General features: G+C 47.9%; 1 protein-coding gene across 1 annotated transcript in view; it reads right to left on the reverse strand.

Moving 5' to 3' along the window:
- Positions 1-7,684, reverse strand: part of LOC104387816 (sodium/hydrogen exchanger 2-like) — a 23,274-nt gene extending 15,590 nt beyond the window's left edge. Inside the window, exons 1-5 of the mRNA XM_009996607.1 lie at positions 7,519-7,684; positions 5,672-6,135; positions 4,658-4,908; positions 2,727-2,944; positions 299-495 (exon numbers count right to left, since the gene is read on the reverse strand). Coding sequence (XP_009994909.1) covers positions 299-495; positions 2,727-2,944; positions 4,658-4,908; positions 5,672-6,135; positions 7,519-7,684 — 1,296 coding nt within the window. The remainder of the gene's footprint in view (positions 1-298; positions 496-2,726; positions 2,945-4,657; positions 4,909-5,671; positions 6,136-7,518) is intronic.
- Positions 7,685-14,334: the final 6,650 nt, after the last annotated feature.

Here is a 14,334-nt window from a genome sequence, read left to right on the forward strand (position 1 = left end):
AAGAGAGGTAGAAGAAAAGGGAAGGAAAAGGAGGAAGGGGAAAGAAAAGGAAGAAGGGGAAGGAAAAGGAGGAAGGGGAAGGAAAAGGAGGAAGTAGAAGAAAAAGGAGGAAGGGGAAGGAAAAGGAAGGGAAAAAGAGGGGGGAAGAAAGAAAGGGAAAAAAGAATGGGGGGGAGGACAAAGAAAGGAAAAAAGCAAAATGCAAGGAGATACAGAAAAGAAATAAAGACAGATGAGAAAGAGAAGAAGACCTCTCTACATCCCTGAAGCCACACGTTCACAGCCAGAGTCTTTTCACCTGGACAAACACGGTGAAGAGGATGACAACAGTTGTTGCTGCAATGAAGAGCTTCTTCCGGCCGAAGTCTGGGAGCAGGAAAACCAGGGAGAAGCAAATGGCTCCTCGGAGGCCCCCGTAGGCAATAATGAACTGGTCTTTACTGGTGATGGTGTTGACGTGACATCTGTTCACCAGGAAGGTCAGCACCAGGACCCCTGGGAAGCAGGTGGGAGCACATCAGACAAAGAGAGAAACAAAACACAGTCATGATGGGATCTGGTCTGTGCCTTCCACAGCAAACCAGCCCTGAGCTGGCAAACACCAGTCCCCAGGGGCTGGATTCCCAGTATGCTACTGGAGAAGGGCTTTTCCTCCAGCCTGGTCCAACACGTTTGCATCCCAATTGTCCAGATAGAAATGAACTCCCAAGGTCTCTGCTCTGGGGGTTGCAAACACCAGTGATCAGGCAGAGTTTGGGGGTTTTGCTACGACTCTCACATTGTAGGGAGTTCATTTGGTAACAAATCCCCTTGTTGTTTTGTTTGGTTTTTTTTTAACAGTCCACCTGAGAAACTGGAGTTCCCTTCAGAAGGACTCTAAGCTCTGCAGGGGGGTGTTAGTGGCTGCAGGTCCCCAGAACACACCCCTGCCCTGCTGAGCAGACCCAAAGCACCAGCTGAACACTGAACTAACAAGAGCCATGGGCAGCCAATTCTCCCCCAGCACATCCAGAGCTGCTGGATGGGTCCAAGCAGCTCAGAGCTTCATCTCAACCTCCAAGGCAGGAGATCTGGAGCAGCACCCTGTCATTCTAGAGTCTTTTAGGGGCCACCCTATCCAGGATCGGCTACCCAGGGTGATTTTCAGCCCTGGTTTCCATGCTCTTATTTCATTCAAGAGGGATTTTGAATATAAAGAGGGTTTTCTTTCTTGGCTGCAACACTGAGCCCTTCTAAGACTGGGCTGCATAGTTGGAGACTGAAGAGCCAGAGGGTTGTCAGGGAATGTTGCTCTGCTCCTTACCTCTTGCAATGAAGAATTCCTGAACTAAAGAAAGTCAAGAAGGAAGAATTCTTCAACAACAACAACAAAGTCAAGCTCACTCGGAACTTCTTCCCATGTAAGCAAACAACTTCACAGGAACCCACTTCAGCAGAAGGAAACATTTCAACTTGTGCACAACTCATGAGCACTTTTCCAAGTGCATTGATGGTGCAGAGTTACCAAAACAAACCTTGGCACGTTATCAACAGCCACCAAACCCCTTTCTGTTCTGTCTTACTCATCATGGACTGTCCTATTTCAGCCATTTCTAGAAGTGTCCATCAAATTGGAGTTCACTTCGTTTGACTCCGTGGTGTGTGAACCTAAATCCCGGGGAATGTTTCTCAGCTCTCCAGTTCTTGGCCAAAAAAAAAGTTTGCTCTTTTATATCTGAAGACATAGTTCATACCTAAACACCTCCAGCAATGAGAAGGTGGGCCCTCAGGACTGCTGGGATTTACTGCACAGTGTGAGAGGCAACAGGGAATCAGCCTCTCCAGATCAGCACCAGACACAGCTAGGGACACCAGTTCAACACTGCCCCTGTTCTGATCATTTCTGATGCCTAAAAAAGGAATTCCAGACTACTCTGGGACCAGGGCTCAGGTTTTTATTCTACCTGAGCTCGAGATTATCTTTAGTCACAAATATCAGGAAGGTATTTTCATGTTTAACCCTCTTGGAATCACCAAGTCTTGGTCGGTTTTATCCCGTGGGGTTGATCAGACACTGCAATGGGTTTCCTGGGGAGGTGGTGGAGTCTCTGTCCATGGAGATACAAGCCATCTGGACACAGTTCTGCCAAGCTGACCCTGCTCAAGCAGGGCCATATGTCCTTGCCCATGCAGGAGGATTAGATCTAGTTGATCTTGAAGGTCCCTTCCAACCCAAGCCATTCCATGGTTCTATCTCGAGAGGTCCCTGCCAACCTCAGCAATTCCCTGTTTCTGGGCAATTCTGACATTCACAGCCCTTATCTGAAGTTCTTGAGGAGGAGCAGAACCATCCTCACGTTTTTGCCTTTCACCTCCATTTTAGGTCCCAACTCCCACCCACCCAGAAGTCAGCTGTGCAAAGCAGAGCAGCATCTCCAGACCCTTGAAGGTTCCTCCAGTTTCCCCATTAAAGAAGCTCCTGAATACAAGCTCCTTATGAATTAAACCCCCTGGAGCTCTGCAAGGCAGAATGGGCAGCCAGAGCCTCACACAGCTCTCTGATTCCCAAGCTGTGTACTTCAAATCTCCCTCATATTGTGAAGATATGAAGGGACCAAGACACACTGACATGGGAGAGGAGCTACAGGGGGAGCAGGAAAGGATGGTGGTGGGGGCAGGAACCTTCTCTCAATTAATGCAACCCCATTTTTCACTCCCATCAAGGAAGAAATCTTATTTCACCATACCTAGTGCTCTCCAAATGAGACAGAAAATGACAGTGAAGCAGATGTATGGCCAGTTCCACTCGTGGTTTTCTCCAATAGTGGAAACCCCAAGGAAGATGAAGATGAGGGTTTCACTGACGCTGCTCCACATCTTCATGAAGTATTTGACTGTGGTGTGAGACTTGAGAGAGATGTTGGCCTCCACGTAACGTTTCATGCCCATGGCACAAGCAATGATGCTGAGAACATAAGAACAGGAGTTTTAGAGGGTTTTTTTCTGCTTAGGCACACAAAATTGGCACGTTAAAAAAAATTGGGTTCATCAAGTCTTACATGCTTGCAGACATCTCAGGATTCACTTCCTATATCTGCCCAACAATATCAAGAGGACCAGCAGGACAATAAAACACTATATAGAATCATAGAATGATTGGGTTGGAAGAAACCTTCAAGGACATCAGGTTCCAACCCCCCTGCCTGGGCAGGGACACCTCCCACCAGCCCAGGCTGCTCCAAGCCCCATCCAACCTGCCCTTCAGCACTGCCAGGGATGGGGCAGCCACAGCTTCCCTGGGCAACCTGGGCCAGGCTCTCACCACCCTCACACCAAAGAATTTCCTCCTCATGTCTCACCTCAATCTCCCTCTCCCAGTTTAAAACCATCAACCCTTGTCCTCTCCCTCCCTGCCCTTGTCCCAAGTCCCTCCCCAGCTTTCCTGGAGCCCCCTCAGGCACTGGAAGGTGCTCTAAAGTCTCCCTGGAGCCTTCTCTTCTCCAGGCTGAACACCCCAACTCTCCCAGTCTGTCTCCAGAGCAGAGCTGATCCAGCCCTCTGATAATCTCCATGTTCTCCTCTGGACTCTCTCCAGAAGCTCCCTGTCCTTCTGAAGGTAGGAAGCCATTGACTCCATGCAAGCAAGAGAGAATAAAATGTTCAAGCAGACTCCTGAGGCTGCACAATGAGCCCAGAAACACTGTCACTCCCCTCAGCCCATTTTACTCCCTCAGGGGTTGCACCCCCAAGGTCACTCCAGAAGCCTGCAGCCCCAGTTAGAACTTCTCCCTTGCCATTTCTCATGGCTAATTGGTTCCCCAGGTTCCAAGGCACGTGTGCTTTGCCTAATGCATCAGCTTTTCAAATCAATACCTTTTCAGACCAGCAACCTTTCAAGGGCAAAACAACTGAGCACCCAAAAAACTGCAGCTCCATATTTTTTTATATTTTAACCCAGGCAGAAACATTTTCATCTAAAAATTGTACCAGCAATAGCAAGACAGCTTCACATTGCCAAGGTCCAATATCCATTGGCATTGGGTAAACCCATCCACGTGGAGTTTCATTGCATTCAAAAGTCCTTTCATAGAGGACATCATGGTTAATCTCTTTGCAAGCCTACAGAGAAGTTGGACCAGAACTTGCAGAAGTGCCTCTGGGCCTGGCAGACTGACTGCAAACACCAGCTGTGACCAGCACAGGTAAGTGACCCACCTGGATGCAAACAGGTGGTAAGGTAAGTGGAGGACTTCACAGCACATGGTCCATAGTCATAGAATCCTAGAGTGGCTGGGGTTGGATAGATCCTCCCAGCTAAGAACTGCTCAGAAAACAGCCACACAACTGCTGCTGTGCAGGGAAAGCATCACATTTAACCCCAGAACTTCATAAAGGGAAATATTTGCATCATTCAGGCTTGCATGGGGAAAACCAAACCAAACCAAGGTTGCCCCCGCAGCCAACAGGACAGGCTGCAAAGAGGCAGAGCTGTCTGTGCAGCAGTGGTGGTTTTACAACCTGTGTGAGACCAAAGACCTCAGATCTCTCCTCCAGAGGTCCCTTCCAACCCCACCACGCTGGGACTCTCCCAAACTTACGTTAAACCTTCTCCTGACACTTTTCAGTGACTCTCTGCAGACAGCTCTCCTGGGCAGGTGAGCTGCTGGGACACACTTACGCCACGATCCCCGAGAGGTGGAACATCTCAGCAGTGAGGTAGGAGAGGTAGCTGTAGAGGAAGACAAAGAGGGGCTCGATGACGCGGATGTCCTTGGTGAAGCGCGTGGTGAAGGCGGCCGTCATCCCGAAGGTCAGCCCTACTAGGATTCCTCCTAGCCCAACCACGAAGAACTTCCCCACTCCAGCAAAAACATCCATGCTCTTGATGGTTGGCATCTCGCAGAAGGAGCGAAAGAGCTTGTAGAGCACCTGGTGAGAATGGTCAAGGGAAAAGAAGCCGTGAAGAAGACGTTCCCCAGAGGTGGCTGCTGGCAGCGATGGCACTCAAAGCTGCTGCTGGGATTTCTGCCAGTGGAGGGTCAACAACCTGCTCTGGAGGTCAGGGTCCCACCTGGAGCATCTGCCTGAGGAAAGGCTGGGGGAGCTGGGGCTGCTCAGCTGGAGAGGAGGAGGCTGAGGGGGGGTCTGATCAGTGCTGGTCAGTATCTCCAGGGGGTGGCAGGAGGATGGGCCAGACTCTGCTCAGGGGTGTCCAGGGACAGGACAAGGGGCAATGGGCACAAACTGGAGCTCAGGAGGTAGGACCTGAATATTTGAAAATCCTTCTTGACTCCGAGGGCCCCAGAGCCCTGGGACAGGCTGCCCAGGGAGGTGGTGGAGTCTCCTCTGGAGACATTCCAAACCTGGGTGGACCCGTTCCTGTGTGATGTGCTCTGGGTGACCCTGCTCTAGCAGGAGGGTTGGACTAGGTGATCTTCAGAGGTCCCTTCCAACACTGAGGACTCTGTGACTCCATGAGTGCTGAGGCACTCACACATCTTTCTCCAGACATACAAAGAGCTTGTTCCCCCACAAGCTTCTCAGGACCTCAGGCCAGAGAAGGGGACCAGGAATCCTCTCCTAGAAGCAGCTGTTGATATCTTTTCCCTCTGCAGCCCCCACATCCCACCTCTGGGCACCAGCCCATCCTTCCCCTAAACACCAGAGACACCAGACAAAGCCTGGTCCTTACCACGGTCACCGCGTCGTTGAGGAGCGACTCGCCAAAGACCAAGATGTGCAGCTTCTCGTTGACATGGATCTCCTCAAAGACAGCCAAGACTGCCACGGGGTCCACAGCAGCAATCAGGCTGCCAAACAGGAGGTTGTGGAGCAACGACACGTCCTGCAGCTGGAAGGCTTTCACCTGGCAGATCCCATAGAGGGAAAAGCCAATCCCGAACACGTTCCATATCGTCCCCACCACCGCGTAGAGGAGGATGGTGCCCATGTTCTCAAAAAAGGGCCTGCTGGGCATGAAGTACCCAGCATCAAGGACAATGGGTGGCAGCAGGTAGAGGAAAAAGATGTCACTGTCCATAACAGGGGGTGACTTGTCATTTAGGCCATAAATGATTCCTCCCATGATGAGTCCTACAAATATCAACAAGCAGCTTTCGGGAACGACAGAAGGCAGCCTGTTGTAGAGATGAAACCCTGGGAGAAGATGGACAGACAAAGAAATGATCATCTCACCAGCCCAAAGTGACTACAGGGCCCCAAGCTACTCCTCCATGGGGTGAAGAACCACCTGTGGTCCCATCTTCAGCAGGTAACACACACACAAATAAGGTGGAGACACCACATCGGAAATGGGCTAGAAAATCAGAGTTGACTGAAAACACCAAATTTCCTCAAATTACTGCTGCTCCAGGCTATGTTTCACCATAGCATCAAGGTTAAAGACATATTTTCAGGTAATACACAAGTAGAAAAACTAAATCATCTGCACAAAGAAGCAAATATTTGGAATTATTTCTGAGGTGATCTAGGTGTCCTCAGCATGAACAGAAAGAGCAGCTGCTGATTTTAAACCCAACAGAGACTCTCTATAGTTAAAAATCACAAAAAACATTCTCATTACTTACTAATTGTGCCACTTTAAATAGTATTTAATTAAAAAACCCCATAAAGCTAAAGACAAGATTAAAAAAAAAGTCCATTCAAACCAGTCTCCAAGCCCAAAATTAGAGAGAAATGTTGCCAATCATCAGACACTCCAGGTGAGTTATTAAGAGAAACTGGACCAAAGCAAAGTAGAAGAAGGGAAAAAAATAATCTGTGATGATGATGATTTCTTCATGCATGTTAATAAAATTGATATCTCATCCTATAACATGAAGGAGAGCAAAAGAAAAAGACTGTTCTCATCTGAAAGAAATTCTGGGCTAAAGACATCTCAAAGATTTCTCCCTTCTATGGAAAAAACCCCACAATTCAAAATAGCAGTGATTTGAGAGAGTGATCCCAAATCCTGGGGGAAAAAAATAAATGATAATTTAAAAGATAATTCATTGTTTCCACTTTCCTGTGCTCAGTTTCTCAAGGCAACAAAAAACAGGTCCAAGCTGTTCAAATATCCTCTCTCAGGTGTTGTTACACTGGGAGACTTTGGGTCAGGCTGCAAAACCCCCTGCACAGGGGTTGCTTTATTCCTTTTGAAGACCAAGGAGTCTTCATGTGAAGATGAAGATGCCAGGGGACAACCCACAGGCAGTGTAGGTGAGAAGCTCATGGAGATAAAATCCCCTCAGCGTGTCCTGAGGTTGGCTACAATTCCCAGAAACCCTGATAGTTTTCCTACTAGCACCACTGGCAGGCACAGGTGGGAATTTCTGGGTGGGAAACCATCATTTCCAACCTAAAGTGCAACTGGGTAGCTGTTCTCTGGGCGTGCAGGTGTGTCTGGCACACCCTGAGGATCTCACTGACATCTTCCCTCAGGCCCCCAGACTGGAGAAGAGGTGCAGCAAAGACCATCCCTGCCCACACCATCCCCACGGAGACCCCGTCCTTCCTCACCCCCTCCAGATGCCTTACCTATTTTGGCCAAGGAGGCGAGCATGATCCAGAGGGTGATTTCGAAGGGGACTTGGACATGCTGGTAATCCGGGGAGAAGAACGTGTGCTCCGAGGACTGGTTGCCCTGGGTCTCCTCAGCAGCCCAGCTGATGTTCTCCAGGATGGAATCCTCCAGCAGTGGCATCGCTGGGGAGCCTTGCAGGGCTCTGACCCTGGTGGTTTGGAGGCTGGAGGAGAGCAACGACCCAGCTAGGACTGCAGCTGCAGCTTTGCCCCTGGCCTGTCCCTCCATCTGCCCTGGAAACCCTCTCGGCGCGGGGAGCGCGGCCGGGGCGGCGTGAGCTGCTGCCAACAGAGGAGCCTCTGCTCCGCCTCACGCTGCCTCTCTCCCTCTCCTCCCTGCCCCATTAGCTTCCAGCTGGGAGACCCTGCTGGGGAGTTGCATCCTTTGGCACCACATGCCCAAACAGGCAGAGGCTCCTCCTGCAGAAGAAAAACCTTAGACCGAGGGCAGATCCATCGCGTGCTTGAGAAGTTGCACTTTAGTCCTAACTCTTGGCATATTTTGGCTTCCAAACTCTCAGAAACCCTTCCTGGAGGGGAAAATCAATTAATTCACTGCTGCTAGAGCAGCCAGGCTTTGATGGAGCAGCTCCCACACCAACCAGCCCCATCCTGAAAGGAACCCATGTCGCAGTGGGTTTCACTGGGTGCCTCCAGTGCCCACAGAGAGAACAGGCAGCAGCAACATTGCTGACAGTCACAGTTCCCACCTGGTAAACCAAGCAAAGCACCCAGCTTCTTCTGCCAGATACTGAGCTGCAGCATCACACTGGAGAGAGGGCACCTGAGCTGGAAGAAGCTGCAACAACTGCTTAAAGCTTCTTCCTATAAGAAGGAAAAGTTCTCTTCATCTCTCTTCACTACCTGAAAACGCATCAAAACCTGAGGGAACTTGCCTAGGAAAGTTGGAGGGAGAACAAATAAGATATTTACAATGATGTTAAATATATTAATAATAAAGAGAAAAAAAAAACCCACGAGATTGGCCTGAATTCCTCCACTGTGGAGTCTCATTTCAGTGGACGATGTTTGAACAGGGATGATTTTGGTCCAAAGACCACATGTAATTAAAAGCCAGAGCCCCAGGCTGCTGCTGGGCTGGTCGATGGCCTGTTTGTGTCTCTTCAGCTGTCTGAATGCCACCAAAATTGAGCTGCTGGTGACCCACTTTGCTGTTGCAGAGCCAGAACCCAACATCATGCAGACACTGCGCCTGGGTTCACGGGAGCTCCCAGTTTCTGATCCAGTTGAAGGAGGATAAACCTGGGAGACAGGAGAGATGCAGGGACACACTCCAGGAGTGACTTCTTTCTATTTGACCATGGTTAATTTGAATTAACAGCATGTCTTCAAGGGGGAGGAGACAGGATCCCTTGTTCCTCTGAAGGAGGGATAGGAAAGTGCTCTTAACAGCAGGGAAGGGGTAATTAAGAAATTGCTCAGGCAGAGCTAAGAGCAGGGGAAGCATTTCTGAGCCTGGGCTCACAAGCCAAACCATCACATTCCTTCTTTCTACTGAAATACTTGGTGAACTTGGGAGTTTGGCTACTTGGTGGCACAGAAAAGGAGTTTTGCCAACTTCCCATTCCCCCCCAGCCCCAAACAATCCATTTAGATTGTTGCTGTTCTCAGGAAAATAAATTTTAAAAAAAAGCAAGATAGTTAATATTTGTTTGCATTTACCTTCAGCCAAACATGAAATGTTTGCATCTTGGACAGAGAAAAAAAAAAAAGACCTGCAACATGGAGCTCAATAGCACTTTCTGGAAAATGTTCTCATGTAGGGAATCAATATCTATTTGATAATGGAGCCAGAAATATAAAACCCCAGTAGACAGTATTTGAGGAAGGTCAGCAGAGGGGATAAGATGAAAACATCCTTCATTTTTCAAATGAAGTGAATTTCTACAATCAGGACCTTAGGGACTAAGCAAGAGGGGAAGTGAAAAGACAAGCAGGATGCTGATTTCCCTTAACTGCTCAGCAAAGCTCTGTGGACAGAGCAGAACATCCCATGGTTCTTAGAAACATCCCAGATGTGAACAGAAGCTCCTGCAGAGCTCCCAGCAGCTGCTCCAAAGCTCCTCTGCCCTTCCCAGCCCAAAAACCAGCACCCAGGCTTGGGCAAGGATGGCAAAAGGCTCCTGGCAAACATGTTGGACACTGTATTTCAACCCAATAAGAACCTTCAAGTTTGCTTTTAGGGTTTGGAAACTCCCCGTTTTGCTGATTATTTTGCCTTAAAGTTCTATAGAAATAGATAAATGGATCTATATAAATGGATCTCTATCATTATAGCTGAGTTACAAATAAACCAAAATGTTTTTGCCAAGTTCTGATCACAACAGACACGTTGTGCCTCTTGTAATGGTTATTGATGTTATTGAGCCACTTCTTTTCGTGTGAGTGCCATTTGATCATATGTTTATTGAGATGCTTCCCTTTTTTTTCTCTCATGTAATGTGCTTTCCTGGGTATTTAGGTTTCTGGGCTGGATTCTGATCCCCAAAATTGTATTGACAGGTACCTTGTTGCTGATAGAATGGAGAGAAGAACAGAGTGTTGTGGTAGCAGTGACCAGAATTCAGGATCCTGCAATGAAAATGTTTTGTTAAATCAACTGTTTTAACCCTTTAACACTCCTTAATCAATGAAAACAAATCATTTTTCCTTACTTGGAGAGCAAAAGATGTGAAAACTTTTTCTCCTGAAGTGTAATCACCTTCCAGTCCACACTAACTTCTCCACTATGAATGCATGAATCACTTAACAACAACAAAATATTGCAAATTAAATTTCATTTCCCATCACCTCCTGAATTTCACTGCTGAAATTTTATGAAGGAAACTTAGAACAAGCTCATGCTTTATATGAGGGGAAAGAGAAAATATTTGCACCTTTAGCTGTGTCACTGCAAAGCCTTCCCATATTATTTGGGTCTCAAATCAGGAAATCATTGAAGTATTTACTCAAATAGGAGAATGCAAAATTTTGGGGGTTTATGGTTAATAACATATGAAAATCTTATGCTGGACTGAGGCCTCCCAGACCCACCCAGCACAAAGAAACCCACTGTTTCATCCTCTCAGAAAAATTCACCAGGCTCAAAACTCACCAGACACCTTCCTCTCCCTCCAGGGCCACTGCAGGATTTCCCACTGCTGGGAATCCTGCCCATTTCCACTCCCCAGTGCCACTCAGGTCATGCTAGTAGAATTATTCCTTAGAACCTAGAAGAAAACATTGTTTATTTCAGGGAATAAAATGCCAGATCTGGGGGATCCCAGGAAAGCACAAAGCCCAGGACCAGCCTGTGCCATCCCGACCTGTGGCAGGAATAAAGGGTCTTTTCTAAGAAATACTTGTTTACTGACCTCAGAAAAGCTTAAGGCTTCTTTGTCTATTCCTATACTATGAAAGTTTAATATTTCCTGAAATGGAATGCAGACACCTCGTGTCTATTCTCAGTATGGTTTTTGGCTTTCCTTACAGGAAAGCAAGAATGTGAATTATTCCTACAGGAGCTCCTGGCTTCCTCCAGGGAAACCCTCCTGTGTGCCATCCCTAGGGATTTCATTTAGTGATCACCCAGATGATGTCTGGGATCACCCAGATCATGTTTTATTGTTATCACCTTCCTCTCCCTTTTCCAGGTATATTTATTTTTCCCCTACCCTAAAGAACCTTCATTTTTGCACAAAGCAGCCACCAGATTCATATCCAGGAGCCTCTCCAGAAAAGCCCTACCAGGGTGACAGGCTGGCTCCCTCTCCACCCATCACTCCAAGCACAAAGCCAGATGATCTCCTCAGGGGCCATGGATTTAAACTGGAAGAGGAGAGATTTAGGTTGGACATGAGGAGGGAATTCTTCAGTCTGAGGGTGGTGAGAGCCTGGCCCAGGTTGCCCAGGGAAGCTGTGGCTGCCTCATCCCTGGCAGTGTTGAAGGGCAGGTTGGATGGGGCTTGGAGCAGCCTGGGCTGGTGGGAGGTGTCCCTGCCCATGCAGGGGGTTGGATCTGGATGATCTTTAAGGTCCCTTCCAACCCAGACCTTTCTATGATCCCATACAGTGTCTCAGAACCTACACAACCATAGAATACACAGCCTCATTTGAGCTGCTTCTGCATGGGAACAGGTACAAGGTCCCCAAGAAAAGCTGTGGGACACACAGATAAGCTCCTGAAAAGTTACCTGCACACTCCCTCTAATCAGCTCATTGTGAAAAGACAAACCACAAGTGGTAAAGACACCCACACCTGGCATGCAGGTGTGACCTTCCCACTGACACCAGCACAGCCATTGCTTGGGTGCATGCCCTAGACTTGAAGGTGAAAGCCATTCTCCTTCATGAACATGCCAAATCTCCCCCCATCCAAGTGGATACTACTCATATTTTCACCTTCTTTTCAGCTTTTCCTCATTGTCAGAAATTTGCCATGACATTTCAATACCCCACTGGGGACTGCAGGGAAAATATTGAGCTTTATCCTGAAGCAGCCAAGCCAGAGGAGTCCAAATTCCTACCCCCCTGCCAGCCTGTGAGCAAACACATTAAAAAAAAAACCCCACATGAAGCAAACAAGCAACTTATCAAATAGATTTAATCAGACCTGAAATCAAAACCAAGCCCCTCATCCCACTTCCCTTGCTGGGAAGAACCAGACTCACAACTAAGTGGAAAACCCCTTAAAATTAAAAGCCAGACTGTGGGGTTTTTTTTCTCAGTATATCATGAATATATTGAGTAATTCACTTGGTGCTGCAGTGAGCTGGGGGATCTGATGTGCTGCAACCCCACAGAGCTCAGGCAAGGAGGCAGGTTTAATTTAACACCAGGGACTTCGTCCAAAAATCTAGTTTGAGGAGAATTGGCACCAAACGACGTTGAGCAAATTCAATATTAATCAAGAAACGAGCAGAGGAGAAGAAACCAAAGAGAATCAGAGATTCTCTTGACCCATCAGGAAGCCACAAGACAATGTTTACACCACGAGATGCAAATGTGGGGGCTCATTGCTTAACATTTGCCCAACTTGAGAAATCCCTGATTTCTCACTCATACCTTGCCCAAATGGGGACAATCTGGCACAGATTTCCTCCCCTATCAACATGAGGAACATCCAAAAGATCCATCTTCTCCTTCTCCTCGTTTCCCACCCAACTTCCATGCAGTTTCCACCCTGTCCTCACTGCAAACACAGCAACCTGGCAGCAGGTTTGCAAACTGATTGCACTGCAGCTTTACACTCAGGAAAAGTCCAAATGAGTCTTCAATTATCCTGTAGGGCAATTCCAGGCTTAGCACCACTTCAGCTCCTTTGGCACTGACTTCCCTTTGGATTCTGTTTCAACAGCAGCTTCAGCACTTCCTTAAATGACTTGTCAACTAACTGGCCTGTCAATATTTTTTCTTCACCATGATAACCAGAGAAGCCTGGAGCTGTGGCCTCCATAAAACAATTCATTCTTGTCCTTTTTGATGATCTAAAAAACTGCTTTTCTGATTGAAACTTTACATTTTTAAGTCCCAGAGAAACACAGGGATTTCTGTGAGGGTGACAGAGCCCTGGGACAGGCTGCTCAGGGAGGTTGTGGAGTCTCCTTCTCTGGAGACATTCAAACCCACCTGGATGTGCTCCTGGGGGACCTACTGCAGGTGACCCTGCTCTGACAGGGGTCCCTTCCAACCCCAACCACCCTGTGACATCCAGAACTCACACAAATCAGACTCCCATTCAAGTGGGGCTGTGAGATTTCTTTCATTAAAGATTATTTGAATACTCATTCATTTTTTAGATTATCAAATTAAAGTCCTGACATCTGTGCCAAGAAGTCTCTGGTGCTGCACAGTGTGTCAAACTCAGACACCCAGAGGCTGATGCCAACCAGAAGAGTCAGCCATGCCATGCAATGTTTTTCCTCATTGATTAGGAGCCCAAAACAAAAGGACCATTCCATGATTCTATTACTTCCAAGGATCCTTCAAGCCTTCCCCCTGAGAGCACACCTGAAGATTTTTCCTGCTCTGGCCTTGAGTATTACACACAAGAAGCCTGGAAGGTATTTCATGGTGTGAGGAACAAACTCCTGGAGGAACCTGCCCTGAGTTGTGCTCATGGGTCACAACTGATGTTTTTACCAACCTCCATCCTTTCTGCAGCTGTGGCCTGGCTGCTGGGAAGGGTGAGAGATCTCAGCTGCTCTTGGTCCACCCTCCTTGGGGAGGAGCAAGAAATTCTTCTCATTCACCACTTTCTGCCAATTCACTCAACTCTTCCTGTCCCCTGACCAAACTGACTAACCTCCCACTGGGAAAATCCACAAGCCTGGGCAAACCAAACACTGAATGTCATGGTCACGAGAGTTCTGCAAGCCCAAAAATCAAGCAAACCCTGGGAATCAGCAGAAAAGGTGACAGCAAAATGCAGGGCCACCTGCATGGAACTCATGATTGGAAACATCTTGTGATCAAGCTGTAGCAGATCCAACACACGGGAGCACAGGATTCTATCACCTCAGAGAGAGGTGAGAACATGTTCTGCTCCCTGAAGACAGTGTATTAACTAGTGATACGGGTATTTTAAATTCAGGGGCTTCAACTCATCATGGAAATCTGTCCCCATTTATTGGCTGGACACCCACACACAGGTCCCACACCCCACAGTGTACCCCAGGGTGGGCAGGAGAAGCACCTCCAGGAGATGTCTGCTTTCTCTTGAGGCCCTTGGCTGCTGCTCTCAGCCTCTGGCTCCTTCCTGGGGAATAAACA

The sequence above is a fragment of the Chaetura pelagica genome, unplaced genomic scaffold (genome assembly GCF_000747805.2).
Source record: "Chaetura pelagica isolate M959 unplaced genomic scaffold, ChaPel_1.0 scaffold103, whole genome shotgun sequence".
In the NCBI taxonomy this organism is placed as follows: Eukaryota; Metazoa; Chordata; class Aves; order Apodiformes; family Apodidae; genus Chaetura; species Chaetura pelagica.